The sequence below is a fragment of the Pavona decussata genome, unplaced genomic scaffold (assembly GCF_977016875.1).
Source record: "Pavona decussata unplaced genomic scaffold, jaPavDecu1.1 SCAFFOLD_433, whole genome shotgun sequence".
Classification (NCBI taxonomy): domain Eukaryota; kingdom Metazoa; phylum Cnidaria; class Anthozoa; order Scleractinia; family Agariciidae; genus Pavona; species Pavona decussata.
The window spans coordinates 499300-526040 of NW_028145790.1; the positions used below are offsets into that span (position 1 = coordinate 499300).

Below are 26741 nucleotides of genomic sequence, written 5' to 3' on the forward strand. Positions count from 1 at the left end.
GTTTCCAGTTAAAGGCCGAGTTTCACGGTTAAGCGCATGCGCGAGATGACCGGGCAAGAATAAGTTGTACGGGTCGACACTAAATTCGATGCGAGCTTGTGGTTGAACAATCTGTTGAAATCGCGCCCGAATTTGGATCATCCGCCCTTCATTCTTCACTTTTTATAATCTTTGTTGCTTGTTGTAAATATAAGTTCAATTTTTGTAAGGTTAAAAGTGTTTTAGCATCCAAAAACGACATTTAGTCGATAGATCGTCAAAGGAGACGTCGCGGCCAACCGGCGACGGGACTGTCTCTGGACTCTCTTGAAGCACAGATCAAGCGGACAGAGTGGAGTGCCCTCAGTGGATGTAGAAATCCTGTGTGGTTAACAAGATACGTCCACCATATGTGGAAAATTGGTAAAGGGATAAATCAGTTTAAAGTAAACAACGATTTTGCGGCACATCTGCTTTCGCTGGAAATGGCAAAGGTCACTGACTGGCTTTGGATGAACTCGCGAGAATTTTCTAGCTTTCAATCGTACTGTTTGTTCATTTGGAAGTCAACTGTCAAAAACGAAGAATTCGACGGACAAACAGCATCAAACATCAGTGTTTTGCCCTGGATGGAAAACAATTTACAACATCGAGACGCGAAGCGAATAAATATCTGATCAAATGTGCGAGTTTATAGTTGTAGTCGTCTATTACTGCTATTAGCGGGCTCGAATAGCGGGCAGTAGAAAAAAACAACAACAAACTTGCGGCAAACTACACAATCTTCTGTAAGGTATTCATTTATCTATAAAATTATGGTCATTGCGAATGGCAAACGCAGGTTTGATTTGCCACCATGGCAGAGATTTCTCAAATGCATTTCAGCACCTCGAAAGGACGCTCCGAGTGTTGTTGTTACTAAACGGTCGCATCGCTTCTTGAAGCTTGCAGTTTTCTCGTTCTTCGCCTTCTCGCTGGTCTAATAAAATCAGGTTATCGAACGAACACACTATAGTAAGTTAATCACTGAACGCTGATGAAATACTGGTTTGAGGGAGCTTCTCGGCTTTTCGAACCGCGTGTAATAAAAAAAGGTCGATGCCGTGAGATATCGACAATGTACTAAAATAAAACCGTATACGTTCGCATAAGTTCATAAGTTCTGGCATTTCTTGAATATCATGGGACATGCACGAAGCAGCGCTGCAAAAATCCTGATGTATTTTACATGGACAGCCTTTTTGTTTCTTTCTGAAGCGTGGCCGAAACACTGGCCGGTCAGTTTTATTTTTACGCCAGCAAGTTATAAGACTTGCCTGCCGTATCCCGCCGGTGTTTACTCGCTTCTAATTGGTCCAAAAACAATTGGCTTGACAGCGCTTACGCTATCGCTCGCACATGCGCCGAACCGTGAAACTCTCCCTTTAACTGACTGTGCGTTTCCAAGCCAAGCTTTCTAGTCACAAAGACTTCATTGCTTTGCAGCAAGCTCGATCTAGACATTACACGCCCAAAGGAGGGGGGGGGGGGGGGGGTACTTGGGTTAAGTTTTGCTGGGTATGTGCCGCTGGCCTCTCAGAGCCCCTGCCCCATTATAGTCTATTTTGGGGCCAGTTATAGACCCCATCTTAGTCACTTTTTGTGAAAATGTAATTTTCGCGATCCCAACTAAGTCACTTTCTATTTATGCATCTACTTTCAAGAACGGAATGTAATGCGAGGTGATTGTTACATTTAATAAACAACAACTTTCTGAACGTTTTAACCGAGACCATTTTGAATCCCTACTTAATAGAATTTTCTCACCCCAAAAATCCGAAAATGTGCGACCCCATTGTAGTAACTCTATTGAAAATGCGACCCCATTCTAGTCAATCCAGTCGTGAAAATGCGACCCAGCGGCACATCCCCATTAGCCTCTTATAAGGAAGTAACCCCCCCCCCCCCCCGGGATTACACGAGACTGAAATTGATTCTTTACTATACTGTTGACAGTTTATATTGCTGCTTCCAAACTCAGGAATTCGATCATAGCAACCGTCACTCAACCTAATTAGTTTTAACACCTTCTCGTGCTACTGATCTTTTGCATGTGATGTCTGATGGCAGCCATGTTGGTGGAGAGGAACAATAACATTTTTCTCCTCTGGGAGTTGATGTATAAAACTGCTTTTTTTGCAAATTATGCGAGCAAGTTTTCTTTTGTTCTGTCCACCAACATGTAGGCAATGTAAACCACCTATACATGACAGGAAATTCTACCTTTTTTGTTGAATCTCCTGCAAGTACAAAGGCTTTTCATTTTCACTGGTGACTTAATAAAGTGACTGAATCCACTTTATAATTTCACACCACAAAGAGGGATTCGTTTTCCCGGGGCAGCTAATGGGCTTGAAGGGGGTATAATTACATGTATGTAGCCTTTTAGTTGGGATCGGTTATCTGGCCTCCAGATTTGACTCCGTTTTCGAAATATTTTGCATTAAAAGTGATTCATTCTTGAAATAGGCATCTTTTATGTCCAGCCGTCGATATGATAATAACTCTAGCATGTGCAGCCTTTAATGACATGCTCAGCTATTTATGTTTTTCAAACATAATTATTTTGTGAACAACAACAACAACAACAACAGCAAAGCCTGAAAAAAGGGATTTGTTTACCCACGGAGCGCCAGTTAAAGGGCTCTAGTACAGTAACTTGTTTTATTGGTGCCGGTGTGCCCAGATGGCACAAATTGGGGTTTTGAAATGTTTTTTTCTTTGGGGGGTGGGGGGAAGGGAGAGGAAAACCAAAGTAACTGCAGAAAAACTCTCAGATCAGAGCAAGGAGGAGAACCAACACCAAACTCAACCCAGATAATTATTTTGTCAATGCCAGAAATCGAACCCGAGCCACCATGGTGGAAGGCAAGTGCTCTAACCACTGAAGCAATTTCTCTGAAAAGATTATAAGTTAAAATCAATGCTCATACTTTGGAGGCTTCCATGTGTTTGTATTAATTTACACCCCATTCCATAGAATGCCTTGAGTATAGATACTACCTCCTAGATCAAGGGTCCCAAAATCATGACCTTGCCAAGTGGCAGTCGTACATCCCTTAATATAGACCTTCTGAGGTGGTACCCCCTGGCTTATTTGGAACGCCATAGGGTAGAGTGGTGGTACTAAGTACCCCTCTCCTTTACCAGTGTAGAATAATATTGTACCTCAAGGATACTATTTAAAAACCTTTTTTTTTTTTCAGGCAGCAAACACATGTAATCTTTGGATATTTTTCAAAAACTTGTCAATAATTCATAAGCCATATATTGACCTATCAAATAGTCGATAAAACATCATGCTAGTGGTTTTTAAAATCCAATAAAACCTCCTCCTTATTCGTATGCGGTGTTTAATGTTTTTCTAAAAGACACGGTTTTCCAGGAATGTTTTTGACGCCATTCAAAAAACTCGCAGCAACTTCTATTATCGGGTCTAAAACCACTCGGCTGCGCCCTGTGGTTTTAAATCCCGATAAAAAAAAACTCCTTCTCAATTGTTTTAAACACTACTTAATTTCTGTCAGGAAAGAACACTAGAAGAAAATAATTAATATAATGATATTTTGTGTAAAATATATACATCTGTAAGTCCTGCCTTTCAATTCTCTTCATTTAATTCAGTTGCAATCCAACTATAGATGAGCAGGTCTTTGATCTTGGCTGCCTTGGACCAGCAGTGAGTATAAAATCAATCATTAATGTCTTTCAGCAGGCTGGAAAATTAGAGGCCAGATAATTAACTTTTCTAGTTCAATTAGACAGGAGCTGTTAAAATAATTATTTCAAACTATTAATATTTTTGCTGTACCTTTTGTACTTGTAGGCAGAATATAATTGGACTAATGAATTTGTATATATATATTTAAGCTGAGAAAAATGCAATTAACACATTGACAAGTGCACTTAAAGAAAACCTCCACTCTTGAAGTAAATAATTTAACATTAATTAAAAATTATTTGTTGAAAATACAATCTCATTTCAAATTTCATTAGAAAACATGGAAAAAGGATTTTTTGTTGGACAAAAGAGAATTTGTTTATCACCTATTTTTAACGGTCTAAGAAACTATCAAACTCAAAAGCTGCCATGCTGGCATCCACCGAACAAAAGTAACCGGTCCTGCAGAGTCCCAGCCTGCAATGGGGCTAGTGCCCAGTCCTAAGAAGATGATACTACACTCCCCCCTTACTTGCAGATAGTTAACTGGGGTGACGTGATAACACAACAATACTTAGCGAAATCATGAAGTGGCTTAAGTTCGTCCTGGGTTTAGCAACATTTATCTCTTTCGGCAATACAGCTCAAAGTCATGGTACTTTTCCTTTGAATATGTCCCTGTGTCTTTTCCGTGCCTCTTAATCGTCCTTAGTCCCTCTTTGCAAGCTTGTGGCGATTGCAGTCTTGTCGGTGTGACAGCATCTGCGTGAATGGAATCACAGGCACCCATCTCTGCTGTGGTTTCATCACTGGGCTCCACGCCAGGGCACCCATCATCCTCAGTGTTCAGTGTTGACTCACTGGTAGGTCCTGTTGGCCATTCGGATGTGGACTGTTGAGCTTCTTCGGCACATCTGAAGGAAACTTTCTTGAAGTGAGCCGTGGTGCTCGTAATAGTGCTGCCAATTCAGCTCTTTTGGCTACCACCCTAGTGCCTTTCCTTTACTGCACCTGCAGTGGTTCCGTCTCATATGCAGGAGTGGCCTTGTTGACCGCCTGTCTTTGGACGAACACCAGGTCTCCTATCTGTATGTCAGAGGTTTTGACATACCTCTTGTTGTCTGCATAGCCTTTTATTTGCATCTTCTTCTCAAGATCTCTCTGGTTCAGCTCTTCAAAGTCATGTGCATGGGGAGTAACTCCAATGGAAAGCCTGGTACGGAAGTTGCGGCTAGGGTACATCAGGTCTGCTGGAGCGATCTTGGTGGTGCAATGCGGCGTTGCCCTATAGGCGCGTAGGAATCTGTCTACTTCCTGCTTGAAATTTGATCCCATCAGTTGGCTAATTTAATAAAGCTCATGAATTGCTTGGCCTCTGTGTTAGATTGCAGGTTCAGGGGTGTCTTCCGCTCCAGACGAAAACCCAAATACTTGCTGAAGTCACCGAAGTCCTTCCCTTTGAACAGGGGTCCGTTGTCGCTGCTTACTGATATGGGTATGCCAAGGGAGGCGAAGGTTTTGTCCAGCTTGGGTATCACCGCACTGGCACTGGTTGAGGTGACGAACTCTACCACCGCCCATCTGGACTGCTTTCAAACGGTGACCAGCAGGTACTCTCCTGCACAAATTGGGCCCCAGAAGTCCATAGCAACCTCTTTCCATGGTTCCCTGGGCATGGGTGTCATGTGCTCTTGGGCCACTGTGACTACTTGGCACGTGTGGCAGTGTTGGATGTGTGCCTCCACCATTTTGTACAACCCTGGAAACCACCCTCTGGCACGTAGGTACTCCTTAGTCTTGGTGATGCCCTAATGGCCTTCATGCGCGAGCTTGACCACCTTATCATGCAGGGACTTGGGAACTACTATTTGTGCTCCTCAAACTATTAGCCCTCATATGACAGCCAGCTAAGTGAAGATGGGGTCATACTACTGCCCAAGTGTGCCCTGAAGTGTTCTCTAGCTATGGCTTCCTTCAGGCTTCAAAATTCCGTGTCCGCAAGTGTTTCTTCTAGGAACTCCTGCCAGGTAACTGCTTCCAGTACCGATAAATTCACAATCGCCATGATATCTTTCTGGAATTCGCCCTTGGTCTCTTTCAGCTCAAATTCAGCTTGCTTACTGCTGGGATGGCCCTGTTGCACAGCCAACGGCTCTGGGTGTCAAGAGTTGTAGTCTTTTTCATTGCTCCCAGACCCTGCCTTCTTTCCCAGTACATAGTTTACGCGTTAATTGAAGCCTTGAAGGTGAACCCGCATCCTATCTATGCGGATTGGCGCTGTCGTTCTGTAGCCTGACAGTAAAGGCACCAGTGGTTTGTGAACAGTATCTACCTCAAATACATCTCCCAGGCCGTAAAGGTATATCTGATTGGCAAAGATGTCCCGCTCAACTGCTTTGGCCTCCTTCTCTAGATGTGAGTATCTGCTTTCTGTGTCTGTGCACGCTCTTAAGTGATACATGACTGGTCTCCATCACTTGGCCAGAGGATCATACTGCTTCATGGTGGCTGCCATTCCACCTGGCCTGGCATCCATCTTGAGCCTTGTCTTGCATTGCGGGTCAAAGTACGCCATCACTGTGTCCTCTGTGAGCATTGCTTTGACCTGTTCAAATGACTTTTGACACTATGGTGTCCACTGGAACTTAACGTCATCTTTAATCAGATTTCGCAGTGGAGCAGTCACCTGGGCAAGTCCCTCCATAAAACCTGAGTCAGCTCCTGCAAAGAACAGGAAGGAGCGGACCTCAACTACTGACAGAGGGGGTCTTGCTGTTTTCAGAGCTGCCACCTATTCTGGGTCCGGCGAGAACACCTTTCCAAAGAACTTAACAGCTTAGAGATTGAGCTTATTCTTCTTCAAATTGAGTGTGAGCCCATGCTCGCACCACAACTGCAGTACATGCCTAAGTGCTTGGTCATGTTCCTCCAGTGTTGTGCCAAAGACTAGGATGACATCATAAATGCTGACGGCGTTCAACTCTTGCACTACCACCCCCCGGACCTCTTCATTGAAGATCTCAGCTGTGCTGTTAACTCCAAAGTGCAGTCTCCTTAAGCGTTTTAGCCCCCTGTGTGTGTAGAATGTGATGACCTTTCTGCTTTCCTCGGCCAGCTGCAACTGCATGTACCTGTTGTTCATGTCCAAGTGGGAGAAAGACTTGGCACCATTTGGTGCTGGAGAGTTTCGTCTCCAGTTCCATTGAGGTGGGGATGGCATAGCTGGTTCTCTTGATGTACTTGTTGGCGTCCGTCATGTCTAGGCTTTCCTAATGTTTTCTCCGTCTTTCTTTGGGGTGAGGACAACATTTCTGCACCAGTCAGTTGGTTCATCTCCTCCATCTTCAATGATGTCTATTTCCTCCCATTTGTTGAGAATGTGATCAAACTTGTCTTTGAGCGCCTTCTGCATCTAGGTCCACGTGTAACTTCACCTTGACTCCTTTTTAACTTTCCTAAGCCCGAAAACACATTACATTGAGTACTCCTCAATCAGGTCTGTGGCGTGTCTACTCTCTCCCATGACAGGTAGTGGCGTGTTCGAGGTCAGGTCCAGGTGGTATCCCATATGTTTGGTGGCTTAGCAATGCAGTGTCCCCTTGACCTTTAACCACGTACACAGGCTCTGCGATCTCCTTCTTTCCCCGAGTAAGTGTTGCTGCAAATTTTCCAAGCAGGGGCAGCGCTGGCCCCTTTCCTTCTCCAGAGTAACTTCTAATCGCTATGCTAGTGGGCTGCAGGGACGGGTGGGTACATTTGGCTTGGAGCTTCCCATAGTGCTTTTTGGTAACTATGGTGACATCAGCCTGCGTATCCAGGTGTTAGGGGTGATGGGAATACCATTGATATGTCAAGAGCTACCGTTGGGTTCTGCAGTTTTCCTTCCTTCAACTGGTACAGATCTATACACCTCCTCTTACTAGTGACTCCTCTTCCTGAGACACAGTATGCATTCGTCTCTTGCTCAAGCTCTACTGAGTTGGCTTGCTTGTCCTTGCCTTCATTGCTTGCCTTGTTACACATGCAGGCAAAGTGGTTCAACGTCCACACTAAAGGCATCTCCATCCAGTGGCTGGGCAGGCATTCCTGTTGACGTGTGCCTCATTACCACATGCACTCGGTGCAGCCGGGCCTGGGCTGAGCCTGTGAGCAGCCAGCCATTTGGTCTGGGTCCTTACTTCTCAAACTGCATCCTCCTGGTCTGCTAACTCGTTTCACCTCTGGATCATCATTAGCCTGGCTGTGGACCGTATCACCACCTTTAATCATTTAACTGCCTTTGCTAGCCACCTCAAAGGACTTGGCTGTTTCTCTTACCGATTTAAGGTCTCCGTTCTTCCTAATGATTTCACTTGGAAGCTTGTTGTTGCCGGTTTTGACTACTGTCAACATGATGATAGCATTGTTTAGTGTAATGGGGAAGTCACATTGAGGTGCCTGCTGCCTGCATTTATAGTCTCTAAATCAGCGAGGTGCATGTCGGGTGTCCATTAGGTGTTGAACAACTTGTACAACTCCAAAGAGTTGTTGCGATTTGCCTTAAAGTGTTGATCTAGCTTTTCGATGTGTGACTTATAATCTGTAGGTGATTCCGGCAGTGTTTGGATTAACTTTTGTAACTCCTCTCTGCCCACTAACAACAGTAGGTCAAGCTTGTCGTCGTTTGTCACTACCATCCATCGAGTGGCTGATCGCTCAAAACGATCATTCCATAACTTCTACGCCTTTTCTTGTTGCCCTGCATCTCCACCCAAACTCAAGGCTCCCACGCTTGCTCTTACGGCAAGAATTCCTGACCTTTCTTTCTGGCTTGTTTTTGCTTGGTCGGGCATTTTGTTTTATCCTTGTCGCCAATTTAATGGTCTATTAGAAACTATCGAGCTCAAAGCTGCCATGTTGGCATCCACCGAGCAAAGGTTACCGGGCCTGCAGAGCCCCAGGATGCAATAGGCCTAGTGCCTGGTCCTAATGGTACGATAATACAGTATTTTCCTTTTAAATTTCATTTTATTAAATTATTTAGTTTGAAATACATCAATCTTTTTCATTTAAAAATGAATGGGGCTCTTCCCCCCTCAAGTCTTTAATTAATACGCACACTGTAGATATTATGGCTTCGGCATATATAATAGGATGTGTTATTTTACAAATACATGTATATATTTTGAACTTTTTATTGTTCCATTAATTCATTTCATGTTGACATTAATCAGCAGTTTCTAATTGAACTGAATCTTTAAAAATTTTATGTTATTAAATTTACACCATGATTGTCTTTTGAATTCACTTTCACTGGTAAGTTTCTACCACTCCCTTTGAGAGGAATCATCTTGTTATTAAAAAGATATTTGACGGCACTTAAAAAAAAAAAAACAATTGCTTTTGCAGCTTGCCATCATTTTAATTTTGGCATTTCTCAAGCGCCGAAAACATTTGATGCTGCAATACTGTGATGGATATCCTGGGCTTGTAATGTAAGTAATTCTAATAGACACTTGAATAAGGGGACTCTATAAATTATAGTGCTTAGATAGTTTATAGTATGGGTATGATGATGTGAATACTGCATTAAAGAGGCACGAGTTATGCATTCTATCATTTTCTTCATCATTGTCATCATCATCATCATCACCATCATCATCATCATCATTATCATTATCTTCATCATCATCATTATCTTCACCATCATTATTACCATCATTATCATCATCATTCAAACCCGTGTATAAAGGCCCTTCCAGCTAGGGATTATTGCTCAGAGTGTGGAAGAGTAGGTACCCTTCTTTAGTGCCCTTATTTTAATATCTCATTAACTGCTAACTGTATGTCAGAGGCACCTAACGAAAACATTTAAGCAAAATACTTAACCCTGTCTAGACCAGGCTTGTTATTACCTTCTGGGACGAGATTGGAAGATGAAGGTGAGGTTGTGGGATTCCCTCCATGATTTCACAAATATGAAAGCTTTGACAATGAAGGTTGCAGGATAGACAGTACCTCCAAAGATGTTTCCTTTGAGGTCTGCAACGGATAGTGATGACGTCATATGACGTGGTAATTACATCATGATCGCGAAATGGCAGCCATCTTGGATTTGTAGATTCCCCAAAAATTCAGAAAGTGCCGAAAGTGAAAACTCTAATAATTTATGAGCTAAAGGCCTAAATGTTTTTCTGAAGAAACTGCCTGTCAAACGTTGATTACCATGTCAATAACATCAAAGTCAATAAACTCTAACGGACTAAAAGTAAATTTTTCCGGATAAATTTCTGAACAAGCCCTGAAGCTTCACGACGTTTGCTCATATATTAAAAAAAGTTAGTCAGGTTGAAAGTGGCTGCGAGCAGAATCCCTTCCCCCCTCCCTCGGTCTAGATAGAGTTAACATGCTGTCTTTGTGTTCCCAGGTCGTGTTCTGCCCCATATTGTGTTACAAGCCAATAGAACTTTGATCTGTTCAGATGCTAAGCTGAAAATTGAGATTGTAGAATGTTGCAGGGAGGGAATTTTATTGCTGGTTTTATGAAAATGCTAGCTGGCTTTTTGTCGGATTTTTGGACGTATTCCACCCTTCGAAAACAAAAGGAATTAATTTTATCAGTGTCACGAAATTTGAATTTGAGCTGACATGTTGCTGTAGAATTAAAACGTTAGATTTTCTTTAAAGCTAAATCCAAATTCCAGGCCCTCCGAACAGGTATCCATCGAAATAAACCGTTGGGTGCTCCTGGTATATGTGAGTATTAAAGGAATTATTGACCTGGCCAAAAAAAATAACAAACAAAAGAAATGTTATCCCTTGCTATCAACTTTTAACTATATATAGGAGAGTACAATAACTGAGGGATAATTTCTAGTGGGCAACGAGTATCCCCTTTAGGCTTTTTACACCATGTGCTTTCGCTGATCTAGCCTGGAGTATTGGGCAGGTAGGATGTTTACAGTCCCCTATTTTCCTGTGTGATTGTTGAGATCATATGCTCGAACTGTGGCCACCTTGGTTTGTAATGACGAGCGCAGCCTGGGGAAAGCGTCAATTAACTACGCAAGCCAGTGTCGCATTCCACTGTCTGGGCGCAATTATGAGGTTTTGGCGGGGAGCGGCCGTGAGCATCGTAAGTTGTGACAAAGAGCGGTGTAAGCCGCGAGGGATTTCAAATCGCCTTATCCCTGTTTGCCTCGCGGCTTTGCTGCTTGTTCGCACAACTTTTTTCCTTCCCCCAACATCCCACCAGTTATTAGCAGACTTCTTCCACCAAAGGATGCCCACTCGCTACATGCTGTAGTTTTATTTTAAAGTTAATTTAAAGTGTTTAATTGTTTTTTTTTTTTGTTCTGTCTTTCAGACCCATCAACTTCTTAGGCACTTTCAAAGACAGATTCACTATTGCTGCCACTTTTGGCGCTACAGCTACCACCTGTCTGCGTATGTTTTTGGATGGCAAAAATGGCTTGTTCACGTTAGGTGGTCCTGCTTGGGTAAAGGGTGAGGAATGTTGAAAGTTGTAGAAAACTTAGCTCGTGTAGTTTGGTGCAGGAACTAGGGTACATCTCGACCAAAACAGCGCTTACACTGTAGCTTCTGTTTAAATTGGAGCCGACGCCAGTTTTCCGACTTTGCAAGAAACAAAAATTGCTGTGGTTACCTATTATGTCAAGAAAATGACCATAACTTGTTCATAAATGTTAAGGCATGTTTTTGATACCATTCATGTTTATTTTTGTATCAAGTGATAAAGAATGGTTCTATTAATCTGTAAAAGTATAAGTGCTGCAAAGTGATGGAAACCAGTGCCAGCCGCCTTAACCAAACTCGTTGCTAGGAGCACTACATGCGCTTGTTACATAATCCTTTAACAAATACTTCAGATCTTTAGCCACATCATCTCAGACATTGTAAGTAGCATGCCCACTGGAATCTGTAAATGCAGGCTACTTTTTATGATCCCGTGATAGGCGTACTGAGCCCCACCCACTACGTCCCAACAGCTGATTAGCCCTTTTGTACTTATATGCGTATGGCAACATATTAGAGAGATTTAGCTTCGCTTTTACGGCGCGCTAACGCCAAACGGGAAACGTCAAGCCGCTGTCTGTTTTAAAATGCATAAACTTGTGTTTCTCGTACTCACTTCTCTCTTTTTCGTGTTTGCTCGATAGCTGTCGCCGACTGGGTGGAGATAAGCTTAAACCAAACAAGCTTCATTGTTTTTCATCAAAGAGAAGATTTCGGCCTGGCGTTTGCCGTTTGCCGTAAACGCGATGCTAAATCTCAGTTTACGGCAAACGGCAAGCATGAGATCCGTTTTTTATGTTTTTTTTTTTTTTTTTAATGAGCACATAGATGAGAAGAGTGGAAAATAGTTTTGGCCTTTGATGCTAACGCAAAACTACTCCATTTTGACGAGAAACTGGCAAATGTCGGATAAACGTGGTCACGTGGCCATATCCGCCGTTCACCGTAAATTTAATTCTAAATCTCTTTAAGGTGATTCCGCTGAAAAAGAGGGAGTATTTAAAATTCTCTAAGACTTGGTCCAGTTCATGACTATGTTATGAGCATTACAAAAATGCAATATAAAAAATGGGGGTCACCGTGCTCGTTTTTGTGCAACCTGGATGGCTATTATAGTAAATAGATGACCCACGAGGTTTATATAAGGAACGCTATATAATATCAGTTATATTAGGAACGCTAGTAATCAGAAAAGGGAACTATCATTTCTAGAAAAATTAATTTCGTGCATTAAAATATCGAAGCAGTTCAACAAAATTTACTTTAATCTTACACAACAAACTATTTTCATTGAACTGGAATTAAGATTATGAAAGAAATTAAAGATTTTGCTGCGTGTGCACGTAAGCAGCACTACCTAAATACGTGCTTTTTAAAGCATTCAAATAAAAATATCTCAAAGTAGAGTATTAAACTTTTCTTCAAATCGCGATATATAGTGGTCAACCGTATGACATTTAAATTGATGCATTAAAAAATGGGGGTCACCGTGCTCGACCATTTCTTTTCCTGCCGAGCTTAACCTCAAGGAAATTCCATAATGAGTGCGCGCGCGAAATGACGCGAAAAATTATGCGCAGCAAGGATGCGCAATGCAATTCAATGGAATCACCTTAATATCAACCAACACCCTTAGCTTGCAACAACTGATTAAGGAGACATGCCACTCATATTAGCCGAAAAAAAATTTTCCAATTAATTCTTAGTTTTCCAGGGTCTTGTTGGTGTTCTTGTGTATGGAATACTGTTCTACCCATTTTTTGCCTGCCTCACAACTGATTACAAGCTTGTTGGATCATTACTGGGATTTTTGTACGCTGTTCTCAGGTAGGAAAATATTAATAAGAAAATGAAATTAAATTATAAGACATAGTGCATTACATTATAATAAAGTATGCTATCAATTGATTATCTAGCCCTGAGTAAAACTTTTACTTTTAGGAACATTCTGAACAGTCGATGAAGATTTTAAAAAGCATGTAATTGTTTCAAAGTAAATTTAAAGAAATTTTATCATTTAGATTCAAAACAACTTCTAATTATGATCAAATGGTGACCAGGGAATTGTGTACTGTATGAAAGTGCTGTAGCCTGTGAATTGCAATATTAATAACTACTTCCTTAATTGTTATGTACATCAAAACGCTCTTACTTTGAAAATCTTTCTCGTTAATCTAACAACAATGTATGTTGTCGTCGGATGTTAGTGTTATTTTTTGCTTGTGCCTTGAATGTAGATAAGTAGAACATTTCTTTATTTGTGTCTCATGTTTTGACCTTCGCTTTTAAAGAAGATGCCTTCGGTTAAGCAGGTAACCTCACTGACACCCCAAAACTATTACACAAACAGTACCAAAGAGGGGTTTAGCGTTCATTGAATTCTACCAACATCACTTTAAGAAAAGAAATAACGTCACTTATGCTTGTCTAGATGTACATATCCCTTAGATGTCTATTTTACAATTAAGCTTCATAACTTTTACAAGGCACACATATTCAAACTGGTCTTTTTTTCTTTTTTCTTCTTTTTTTTCCGTTTGCAGGTTTTCGTTTCGACTTGGAATTGATTTTCAGTGCGCAAGCGCTTATGACGTGAGGAATTTAAACGTTTCTAGTAGTTTTGTTACTTTTGCTGTTACACTTTTACCTTACATGTAGCGTGTAATGTGTTTTTCTATTTAAATAGTCTGAAATAGCTGAAATACCGCCAACACCTTTTAAACTCAATAATATTGGTTGTTGGCTATTAGAATTGGAGCAAGTCATTCTCATCAAGTGCACAATTTATTTTAATCAAGCAGTTCAAAGTGCTGCCTTTTGGATTGTTAATTGCACCAGTAACATTCGACAAACTGCGTGCACAATGAAGCACTTTAGTAATAGCATATGACCGCTTACAGCTCTGTACAGTGTCGCATAGAGTGCGATAATAGTTGTTATTATTTAACACATTGTGACAATACCCAAATATGGTCTTCGCGAACTCAATAAACGTCGCCCGCACATAACAGATGTCCTGCGATATACGTAGTTTTCGTGTCTCGGGGAGAAATATGGCAGACCACGTTCGAAAAGTAACGACCTCGCAAGAACACCAAACTATTAATGACACTGTTTAATACTGAACACAAAGAAGGCAACCAAGTTTTCTGTTAAGTTTTGTTATGGTTAGTGGAAATACCTTTCTGTTTATGAACTGGCAAATTACAGTTCAGCAAAAACGTTTGATAGATTTTTCGCTGGACTTTTGGGTTGTCCCGTATTTTAGCAAAGGCTCAGAAATTGCAAACAGTACATGTATTTTCTTAGATTGGTTCTCGCAACCGTTAAACAGAGATCTCGACTCGTCTTGAAGAGATGGAGAAAACCACCTGAGAAAATCTGAGCTCGCACTGAAGTGCCTCGAGAAATTTTAGCTTTCTGGCAGACAAAAAGGTAGAGAGAGTGCAAAGCAATTTTCTGAATTAAAAAATTTAGTATCTTAACCGATTCAGAGTTCTTGCAAGCAACAATGCACTAGATGCGTTTGTCAAAACAATCAGGAAAGATCGTGAAGTTGCTTCCGTAGTAAACAAAGAAACGCTTACCCGAGAAATCGTTGAAAAGCTTTTCCAGTCTGTTCAGCTCGTCCTGGCTGACACATCTAATCCTTCGCAGCTTTGGTTTTAGCTTTTGTTGCTTGAAATTTGTGGAAAATTTTGCCAGAGTGATTGGCGCACTAGACGAGTACTCAATTTTTAATTTTATGTAAAACGCGCTTGATTTCAAACTTGAACAAAAGCTGCCGCTTTCATTTATGTCGGTCCGCGCGCAGGAAAATGTTACAAGTTTCTTTTTTTGACAAATAAAGATCGCCTCTAGCTTTTCTGCTATAAACCTGTGCTTTGTTATCAATGTGTTGAATAATATAACAACAGGCCATTTCCGAGTTGCTGTGAACTTCACTATGAAAGCGAGGCTAAGAGCAAAACTTTTGATATGAAAATTAGTTTTGTTGCTTATGAATGAAAACTAATTTTCATAACAAAAACTTTGCACTTAGTTTCGCTTTCCTAATGAGGTTCAAAGCAACTCGGAAATGGTCTGATCCTGCTCAATCTTGCGGAATATCGCCTGATTTCGGCCAACTAGGCCTACGGCATCGTCGGCTAAGTATCAGGCAATATTCCGCGCGACCTCGCAGGACAATAGTTAAATGATAGTCAAAACTATCATCCACTCTTATCAACAATCACGCGCGTAGTTAAACGGGTAAATCTATCATCTGAATCTGAACACGCTCAAAGTGAATGATAGTTGACAATAGTCGATGATAGTGCATGATGGTTGCTGGTCAAACGAGTAAGCGAGTTTTAACTATTATCGAATATCATCAACTATCATCGACTATCATGCGCCGTTTGACCAGGGCTTTACAATCGCGTCTGCCTAGGAGGCTATTTCGGGTATTCCCCTGGCCAAAACTTCGACCACGATTTGTAAATGGTCAACTGCCCCGCTTCCCGAAATGTGAATTTGCAGTAGTTTCTCGTGTTAAAAGTATTAAACGTTATTCCACGTTTCGATGTATCCAACATCTTTAGGGACCTTACGAAAACACGACGACGACGGCAACGTCAATGCCACAAAACAAAAGCCTTAATGGGCAAAGAAAATCGCTCTGCACGTGCGTTTTATGTTGTGGTACATTTCTCTGTCGTCTTCTTCGAAAAAACAACGTGAAATGACCAAACGGGACGGGGCGGTGAATTTTTCATTCTCTTTCTTATCGTGAACGAGACTCTTACCAATTTGGTTCCTGGGTAGTTTGTCGTTTGTGTAGAAGTAGAACTTGTTAAAACAATCGCGAAGTAGCACAAATGAAATAAAGTTATATTTAAGTGAAGTTTTCGTTGGCATTGCCGTCTTGCATTCGTGAGGTCCCTATTATCAAGAAAATGAAATAAAGTTATATTTAAGCGATTTTTTCGTTGGCGTTGCCGTCTTGCATTCGTAAGGTCCCTATTATCAAGAATGGAGAGAACGTTTAATGTCATAGTTGATAAAAGAGTTGAGTTTGAATAATCAAATCTCATTCGATGGCATTCCTGTGTGCTTTATTTTTTTATGAAAATAAGTTAGCAGAATATCTTCGTACGAATCGAGTCAGATTGCAGGTTTAACGATAGTTTGAGCTCTTGTATAAGCAACATTTCAAAAACAACTCTGACATTAAACGTTCTCTCCATTCTTGATAATAATGTTGGATTCATCGAAACGTCAAATAACGTTACTTCGGTTTTTCATGTTGTTTTGCCATTATACCTGAACATTTTCTAGGGTGAAGCAAGGAGGATGCTATATTTGGAAGTGCTCAGTGTTGTTCCAACCTACCTGTGCCTTCTGTTTGTCGTGATAAGGTTTGCTGTGCTGCTTTGTCTGGACGTCCAAGAGAAGTGGTTCCAATCCTCAAGTAACGCTAATGTAGGTGACTTAATGTATGTTGGTGGTGACGATTAGAAACTGTGTGGTTTTGTCCGGCGTATGATAGCGTCAGCGCACACTTGGTTTTCTGGCTTTCGTGGTTATAATTTACAATGAAATTTATTGTTTCAGTTCTTGTATCATTTTTTTTAGTTAAATGTGTTTTTTTCACAATTTTGTCATCTTGTTCTCTATTAGAGAGCTGGTGAAACAGGTTCAATGTGTTTGGTTGCCGGAAAGCCAGAAATAGAGCACATCAAGAGGTTGCTAAATCCCGGATTGAACATGTAAGCATATAAAGAAGCACTAAATGACTCGTGGAAAACCTACGTTCAGACCAGTCAAGATTATGTTATACGAAAATAGTAACATTAAGCGTGCGTTTCTCCAGATGTTGAAAACCTTACAGGATTAAAGAACACATTGGGCTAGTTTGCACTAAAACCACTGGTGGTCGAACGAAAACGGGTTAAATTTTGAGGAACGGACTTTTGACTTTTACGCAGCTTCCTCCTGTCAAACACAGCTCTTCCCTTTCTTAGAACTGTAGCATGGTGTCACGTTTGTCGTAATAACAACCTAAACGTGAGAATGGTGTATTGTTCGGTGAGTGTCACACGCATACTCGGAAAAAGGAAATCCGTGTGCTCATGTGAGGAGTCTAACCTAAGACCTTCCGATTACTAGTTCGGATGCTCTGCCACTGAGCTACAGGAGATTCGTAGGAGTTGAGGCCATTAAACTAGGTTCATGGGACAAACATCCAGCATATTGCTACGATTGGAATGGCAATGTGTGGCATATGCGCATTGGAATAAATGTCATATATTTTTAGCCTGGTGAATAAATAGGAATGGTGTATGTTTTAGTGAGTGACACAGGCATACTCAGAAAAAGGAAATCAGCCTGTTTATATCAGGAGTCGAACGTAAGACGTTCTGATTACTAGAATCTTGTACTTCGGATGATGCTCCACCACTGAGCTACAGGAGACTCGTAGGAGCTAAGGCCATTAAATTAGTTTCGTGGGACAAACATCCTGCATACTACGGCATGTATGTGTGGCATATGCGCAATGGAATAAACGTGACTAATGTGATGAACGTCTTTGTCACCAATTGAAATGTTTATTTCTTGTAGGGTTGTGGTAGACGTGAAGTGGTACATGAGGTTGTTATACTTGATCTACCAACCAAGACCAGGTATGTTTCTTTGTTTTATCAATGCTTATGGTAATGATGGCCATGTTTGGAACTGAGCTTGTCAGGGTGCAAGTGAATGTTATTTCCCTCCGCAAGAAACAAACAAAATAAAAATGAGCGAAGACTGATGTTGTATCACAAGCTGTTAAGAACTGACGAATTAATGGAAACCTACGAAACCTCATGATCATGATCATGATCATGATCATGATCATTTACTTGCAAGGTAATGGCGAGGAGACCTCAAGAAACCACCAGGCTTATAAGAGATGATAAAAGAAGCAGAGACCGATACAACGTAGAATTACGGTTTAAAGGTTACTATATTTCGGCTGGTCAAACCAGCCTTCTTCAGGTGTAATGAAAATTTACATTGGGACACACGCTTATATAGCTGACAAATATTTGCGCAATAGCGGAACTACGTAAAACTAAATTGATTGACAGTAAATATGAAGCAAATGAAATAATAGTAACAAAAAGTAAAAAATAATAAAAGGAAAAAGCTAGTACATTTCTTCGCGAATATTAAGGCCATGTGGAGCGAGTGTTCTGCCTTTTGAGATTAAAAAGGCTTCCCTGGCCTTACGGATTGAGTCTCGGTTAGAGTAGACTTTTTCTATGGGGATTAATTGCATGTCGTTAGCGGTGTGGTTAGGAGCGGTAAGGAAGTGTTCTGCGGCTGTGGTGGGTTTAGATTTAGTGTTAGGGTTATCTATGGTGCGGCGGTGTTCATTAAAGCGGTCTTTTAGGCGTCGTTTAGTCTCTCCTATGTATTGTAAATTACAGCGGTTACCTTGGATCATGTAGATTAGATTCTTAGTTTCACAGGTCAGGTTAGATTTGATAGGGCGCGTTTCACCAGTGGAAAAGAAGGTGTAGTTAGTGAGACCATCGGAAATGTATGGGCAAGTGGCGCAATTTTTACCGCAACGATAGGAGCCGGAAGGGAGTTGTGGGTGGGGATTAGTCGAGTTAGAAGAAAGTTTAGCCGAAACCAGTAAGTCACGTAGGTTAGGAGATCGTCTGAAAGCCACAACAGGCAAATTTGGAAAAACCTTTTTGCAGCGGTCAGACGAGTGCAGTAAATGATAATGTTTTTTTATGATGTTGGAGATGTGAGGAAGCGATGGGTTAAAAGTAGTAATAAAAGGTACACGCGTAGGTTTGTTCATGTCTTTAGTTTGTAAAGCGAGTCTGCGTGGGATGTTGGCGGCACGTTGTATTTGTTTAGTGACAAAGTTTCGTTTGTAGCCTCGTTTGAGTAGGTATGTAGTAAGTTGTGCAGTGCGTATATTAAACGTTTCGTCAGTAGAACAAATACGTCGTAAGCGGAGTGCTAGACTGAAAGGAATAGCATTTTTTGTATGCAGGGGATGGCAAGATGAATACAGTAGATGTTGGTGTTTGTCTGTAGGTTTAGTGTACAGGTCAGTGCTGATGTTACCGTCGTTCGTTAAAGAAACATTAACATCAAGGAAAGATACGTTAGTAGAAGAGTGCGAAATAGTGAATTTAATGGTAGGGTGAATGTTGTTAAGATAATCGATGAAGATTTTTAAGTTATCCAGACCTTCAGTCCAGATCATAAAAATATCATCAATATAACGAAACCACATGTGAGGGTGAAATGGGGCATTTTTCAAAGCATTCGCTTCGAAATGGCCAAGAAAAAGGTTGGCAAAAGAGGGGGCCATTTTAGTACCCATGGCTGTGCCGTGGATCTGAAGGTATTGGCTATCGTTAAAAGAAAAATTATTCATGGTAAAAATCATGCGAATGAGGTCACAGAGTGTGCACGTGGGAATGTTACTATGAAGGCGAGTACGTAGGAAATGGTCACAAGCATTAATACCTTCGTTATGTGGAATATTAGTGTATAAAGATGAGACATCAAGTGTGACTAACAATGAATTAGAGGGTAGCTTACCGATGGTAAGAAGTTTGTTAAGGAAGTCATTAGTGTCTTTAACAAAGGATGGTAATTTGTGAACTAAAGGTTGAAGGTGATAGTCGACAAATTGAGATATGCATTCGGTGGGATGGCTATTAGATGAAACAATGGGGCGTCCTGGGTTTCCGGGTTTGTGTATTTTGGGTAGTATGTAAAAGCGTCCTGGTTTTACGTCAGTTTGTATGAGGTATTTTCTAGTTTTCTCGTTGATAAGTCTGTCATGATACATCCTGCTAACATAAAAAGTTACACGTTTTTGTATGTCAGCAGTTATGTCTTCGTTCAAGCGTTTGTAAAATTTTGAGTCATTAAGTTGTCTGTTACATTCGTCGATGTACCAAGTTTTGTCCATAACAACAGTACCGGAACCTTTGTCAGCGGGTTTTATAATTATGTCTTGTCGTTGTTTAAGTTGGCTAATGGCCTGTCTCTCTGTAGCAGTAAGGTTGTCACGGATTTTGTTAGGTGTACCAGTAGTTATGTCAAGTTTAACAGCGTCTAAAAAAGTGTCAAGAGCTCGTTCTCTGTCTGTGGGGGGATTCCAAGTACTTTTGTTATGGAAAGGAGTGTCGTCTTTGTTAGCGTTCGCGGTGCTGCTGTTATCGTCAAAAAAATACTCAGTAAGTCGCATGCGTCGAGAGAAGTCGTAGATGTCAGCTGAAACTTCTGACCAGTCAATATGTCGTGGTGTGGGACAGAATGTAAGTCCTAAAAGAATCTACCTCAAGCTCACACGATACAAACATCACCTTCAGAATTACTCCTTTTACAAAGACAACAACTTCATTCCAGCATCACTATACCCACAGCTACCGCCACTATACATATATAAGAATGTAAGTCCGAAAAGAATCTACCTCAAGCTCACACGATACAAACATCACCTTCAGAATTACTCCTTTTACAAAGACAACAACTTCATTCCAGCATCACTATACCTACAGCTACCGCCACTATACATGAACTACAAACTCTATCGACGATGGAGATACATCTCACACTCTACTGCTTACCACTACCTGAAACTATTAATCGCCGAATGTAAACACAAGATAAAGCAACTTTCAATGGAACTCTCAAACCACATGGAACTATTACGCAACTCCTGTACACAAGATGAATTTTTATTTTATTCAACCAAACTGGATTCTATGGCCTTATCGCTTGAGTCTCTACTTACCAACCGACGTGCCAAAAAGACCGCTCCGATCCGCCGTATTATAGACAACAATAATTTTACCGATAACAGCCTTGTTAACCCACAGGTCAACAGCATTACTAATAATAACGACACGTCTTCTTATGTCACACATAACATCTCTAACTTAACTCAATCTTCTAACGTCACACCCACGCGTAAACGGTCTCGCCGTAAAAACAAACCCGCTAACATTCAACTAGATAATTCTTCTGTTATTAACCTCTCTAGCTATTCTCTATCTACCGACGAAACGTCAATCCTTGCACGTGGACTTACATTCTGTCCCACACCACGACATATTGACTGGTCAGAAGTTTCAGCTGACATCTACGACTTCTCTCGACGCATGCGACTTACTGAGTATTTTTTTGACGATAACAGCAACACCGCGAACGCTAACAAAGACGACACTCCTTTCCATAACAAAAGTACTTGGAATCCCCCCACAGACAGAGAACGAGCTCTTGACACTTTTTTAGACGCTGTTAAACTTGACATAACTACTGGTACACCTAACAAAATCTGTGACAACCTTACTGCTACAGAGAGACAGGCCATTAGCCAACTTAAACAACGACAAGACATAATTATAAAACCCGCTGACAAAGGTTCCGGTACTGTTGTTATGGACAAAACTTGGTACAACGACGAATGTAACAGACAACTTAATGACTCAAAATTTTACAAACGCTTGAACGAAGACATAACTGCTGACATACAAAAACGTGTAACTTTTTATGTTAACAGGATGTATCATGACAGACTTATCAACGAGAAAACTAGAAAATACCTCATACAAACTGACGTAAAACCAGGACGCTTTTACATACTACCCAAAATACACAAACCCGGAAACCCAGGACGCCCCATTGTTTCATCTAATAGCCATCCCACCGAACGCATATCTCAATTTGTCGACTATCACCTTCAACCTTTAGTTCACAAATTACCATCCTTTGTTAAAGACACTAATGACTTCCTTAACAAACTTCTTACCATCGGTAAGCTACCCTCTAATTCATTGTTAGTCACACTTGATGTCTCATCTTTATACACTAATATTCCACATAACGAAGGTATTAATGCTTGTGACCATTTCCTACGTACTCGCCTTCATAGTAACATTCCCACGTGCACACTCTGTGACCTCATTCGCATGATTTTTACCATGAATAATTTTTCTTTTAACGATAGCCAATACCTTCAGATCCACGGCACAGCCATGGGTACTAAAATGGCCCCCTCGTTTGCCAACCTTTTTCTTGGCCATTTCGAAGCGAATGCTTTGAAAAATGCCCCATTTCACCCTCACATGTGGTTTCGTTATATTGATGATATTTTTATGATCTGGACTGAAGGTCTGGATAACTTAAAAATCTTCATCGATTATCTTAACAACATTCACCCTACCATTAAATTCACTAGCTCGCACTCTTCTACTAACGTATCTTTCCTTGATGTTAATGTTTCTTTAACGAACGACGGTAACATCAGCACTGACCTGTACACTAAACCTACAGACAAACACCAACATCTACTGTATTCATCTTGCCATCCCCTGCATACAAAAAATGCTATTCCTTTCAGTCTAGCACTCCGCTTACGACGTATTTGTTCTACTGACGAAACGTTTAATATACGCACTGCACAACTTACTACATACCTACTCAAACGAGGCTACAAACGAAACTTTGTCACTAAACAAATACAACGTGCCGCCAACATCCCACGCAGACTCGCTTTACAAACTAAAGACATGAACAAACCTACGCGTGTACCTTTTATTACTACTTTTAACCCATCGCTTCCTCACATCTCCAACATCATAAAAAAACATTATCATTTACTGCACTCGTCTGACCGCTGCAAAAAGGTTTTTCCAAATTTGCCTGTTGTGGCTTTCAGACGATCTCCTAACCTACGTGACTTACTGGTTTCGGCTAAACTTTCTTCTAACTCGACTAATCCCCACCCACAACTCCCTTCCGGCTCCTATCGTTGCGGTAAAAATTGCGCCACTTGCCCATACATTTCCGATGGTCTCACTAACTACACCTTCTTTTCCACTGGTGAAACGCGCCCTATCAAATCTAACCTGACCTGTGAAACTAAGAATCTAATCTACATGATCCAATGTAACCGCTGTAATTTACAATACATAGGAGAGACTAAACGACGCTTAAAAGACCGCTTTAATGAACACCGCCGCACCATAGATAACCCTAACACTAAATCTAAACCCACCACAGCCGCAGAACACTTCCTTACCGCTCCTAACCACACCGCTAACGACATGCAATTAATCCCCATAGAAAAAGTCTACTCTAACCGAGACTCAATCCGTAAGGCCAGGGAAGCCTTTTTAATCTCAAAAGGCAGAACACTCGCTCCACATGGCCTTAATATTCGCGAAGAAATGTACTAGCTTTTTCCTTTTATTATTTTTTACTTTTTGTTACTATTATTTCATTTGCTTCATATTTACTGTCAATCAATTTAGTTTTACGTAGTTCCGCTATTGCGCAAATATTTGTCAGCTATATAAGCGTGTGTCCCAATGTAAATTTTCATTACACCTGAAGAAGGCTGGTTTGGCCAGCCGAAATATAGTAACCTTTAAACCGTAATTCTACGTTGTATCGGTCTCTGCTTCTTTTATCATTTGTATTTTTTAAAGCCGATCAGATCTACAATATACCAGCAGGATTATCGTCCACGGTTGTTGCTTAGACTTGACTTATAAGAGAGGCCACCTCGGCTGTCATTAATAACTGGAAAATATGGTGCTGCGTAAGTGCGGCTTGGTCAAATCATGATTTTACAAATAAAAACTCCAACATTGTTCCCTTAAAGGTGAAAAAAAAAACTACATGTAGAAGTAAATGATATTGGGAGAGAGTTCCAGATTTTGGGACGTTGGTAAAGGACTGTAAATTGCTTAAGATTTGTGCGACAGGAATGTGATCGATAGCGGTTGGCTGTTCTGGTGCCATAATTATGCACCTGGCTAACTGTTAAAAACAAATTCAGAAACGTTGGAGGTAATAATTGATTTTGATAATAAAACAAAAAATTGGCTATTTGAAATGAAGCTATTTGAAAAGAAGACAGTTAAAGGTATAAATAAAGTACGTTGACAGCGTATATGTATATTTTACACGATGTCATGTATTAACAAAAAAGTCGTGCATTTAAAAACGCCCCATCCTTGTTTTGAATTTTGTCTTCAGTCTTTGTTGCAATCGTTATAAAAATAGGTTGACAGCGTATGTATATTTTACACGATGTCATGTATTAAGAAAAAATGTCGGGCATTTAAAAATGCCCCATCCTTGTTTCGAATTTTGTCTTCAATCTTTGTTTCAATCGTTATAAAAATAGGTTGACAGCGTATGTATATTTTACACGATGTCATGTATTAAGAAAAAATGTCGGGCATTTAAAAACGCCCCATCCTTGTTTCGAATTTTGTCTTCAATCTTTGTTTCAATCGTTATAAAAATAGGTTGACAGCGTATGTATATTTTACACGATGTCATGTATTAAGAAAAAATGTCGGGCATTTAAAAACGCCCCATCCTTGTTTCGAATTTTGTCTTCAATCTTTGTTTCAATCGTTATAAAAATAGGTTGACAGCGTATGTATATTTTACACGATGTCATGTATTAAGAAAAAAATTCGGGCATTTAAAAACGCCCCATCCTTGTTTCGAATTTTCTCTTTGTTTCGATCGTTATAAAAAGATACGTTGACAGCGTATGTATATTTTACACGATGTCATGTATTAAGAAAAAAAAGTCGGGCATTTAAAAACGCCCCATCCTTGTTTCGAATTTTGTCTTCAGTCTTTGTTGCAATCGTTATAGAAATAGGTTGACAGCGTATGTATATTTTACACGATGTCATGTATTAAGAAAAAATGTCGGGCATTTAAAAACGCCCCATCCTTGTTTCGAATTTTGTCTTCAATCTTTGTTTCAATCGTTATAAAAATAGGTTGACAGCGTATGTATATTTTACACGATGTCATGTATTAAGAAAAAATGTCGGGCATTTAAAAACGCCCCATCCTTGTTTCGAATTTTGTCTTCAATCTTTGTTTCAATCGTTATAAAAATAGGTTGACAGCGTATGTATATTTTACACGATGTCGTGTATTAAGAAAAAAAAGTCGGGCTTTTAAAAACGCCCCATCCTTGTTTCGAATTTTGTCTTCACTCTTTGTTTCAATCGTTATGAAAAAGTTAAAGTGAACACTGAAGTACATATAATTGTTTGTTTTTTCTTCAATAGATGAAAGGAAATGAGTTATCACATCTTAATTTTTCACGATTCAAAATGACCTGTCTGTTACCAAGGACACTTAAACAAAACTGGCCAACCAGATTACAGGACAAGAACAATGAATTTCAACCAAAAGCCGATTGAACCAATCACGAGTAGACGGAAAACAACAGTAAAACCCAAAAGTTTAAAATTGTTCACTGCTCATATCCTACTGTGATCTGATTGGCCAGTGTTAAGTGACCCCGGTAATAATAGTCGCACTGTTAAAGCATTGTCTTGTGTTTGACGAAAGTACAGGTTATTTTCAGAAATGATTAACCGTCAAAAACATTTTTTCCCTTTTCTGTATACTCTGTCTCAAGGAATTCGTCATGAATGAATTTCATGAATCTTTATGAATGGGTCATGGAACAAGGCCATGTTGGTCTACAGGAACAATAAGGTTTTCTCCTCTGGGAGTTAAGGGGCCCTAGTCAGCCACACCTTTGTTTTTGTTTATATGCGAGAGTTTGGCTATTATTTTTTATTCGGAGCATGTCGAAATGAACGAAATCACTGTGAAACTACCAAAGATAATGCAACATACTTTCAGGAACACAACTTACAGTTAAGCAATAAGATTTCGCCTCACCATGCAATATCAATAATTTCGATGGCATCGAAAATGGCGGAGGCTGACTAGGGTCCTTTAACTGCCATTTTTGTTTAGTTTTGTACACCAACATGGCGGCAATGCAAATCATCGTTAGGTTTTGCCGTATCTTCTACTTTGACTGTGTTTCTTAGCCAATTAAAGCTGCACGCACGCGTTACAATCTATATTTACCAGGAAGGCAGTTTGTAAGCTTTCATGTGAAATGTTAACATGTTATCAGTCAAGATATAAACAGTACAAAATTAATCTTATGCTGTTTTCAAATCGCTTCTAACATTTCAGATTTCAAATTCTCCACCCAACTAATTTCAACTCTGGTGGTTGCCGGAATAATTATCTTTCAGGTAAGTGAAGTAATATATCAAACACGAGAGAGAGTAGAGTGCCTCATCCGATTTCCAAAGACCTCGAAGTTGGTTGTTAAAATCTCGGCTGCGCCTTGTTTTTCAAACCACTTCTCGGTGTTTGGAAGTCGGATAAAATACTCTTTGCAGTGTTTGATATAGTTTCTCGAACCATTCATAGTTCTTGGGGAAAGTCAAAGCGAAAGTTCATCAAATTTTATGATAATTAAGATCACATTTCCAAACGTCTTTCAAGGTGGTGATTTTCCTTGTTTTATTCCTTATGAATTATTAATGAACGTGAGAAGTGGTTGTCAAAGAAGATCCGTGTAACTATGAACGGTGGTTTAATCCTTGCATTGTAAAATAGAAAGAAGGACAGTGAAACAATAACTAAGCGCTAATATTCACTTACATATTGAATGTCCTGTTGTCAATCT

General features: G+C 40.3%; 1 protein-coding gene across 1 annotated transcript in view; it reads left to right on the plus strand.

Annotated features, from left to right (window-relative positions):
• The window catches only part of LOC146450688 (stimulated by retinoic acid gene 6 protein-like), a gene marked incomplete at its 3' end in the record, with an annotated part of 37416 nt that overhangs the window by 5495 nt on the left and 5180 nt on the right, over positions 1–26741 (plus strand). Inside the window, exons 2-10 of the mRNA XM_085100103.1 lie at positions 3643–3697; positions 9068–9153; positions 11025–11164; positions 12901–13021; positions 13738–13786; positions 16514–16657; positions 16856–16944; positions 17798–17859; positions 26240–26301. Coding sequence (XP_084956229.1) covers positions 3643–3697; positions 9068–9153; positions 11025–11164; positions 12901–13021; positions 13738–13786; positions 16514–16657; positions 16856–16944; positions 17798–17859; positions 26240–26301 — 808 coding nt within the window. The remainder of the gene's footprint in view (positions 1–3642; positions 3698–9067; positions 9154–11024; positions 11165–12900; positions 13022–13737; positions 13787–16513; positions 16658–16855; positions 16945–17797; positions 17860–26239; positions 26302–26741) is intronic.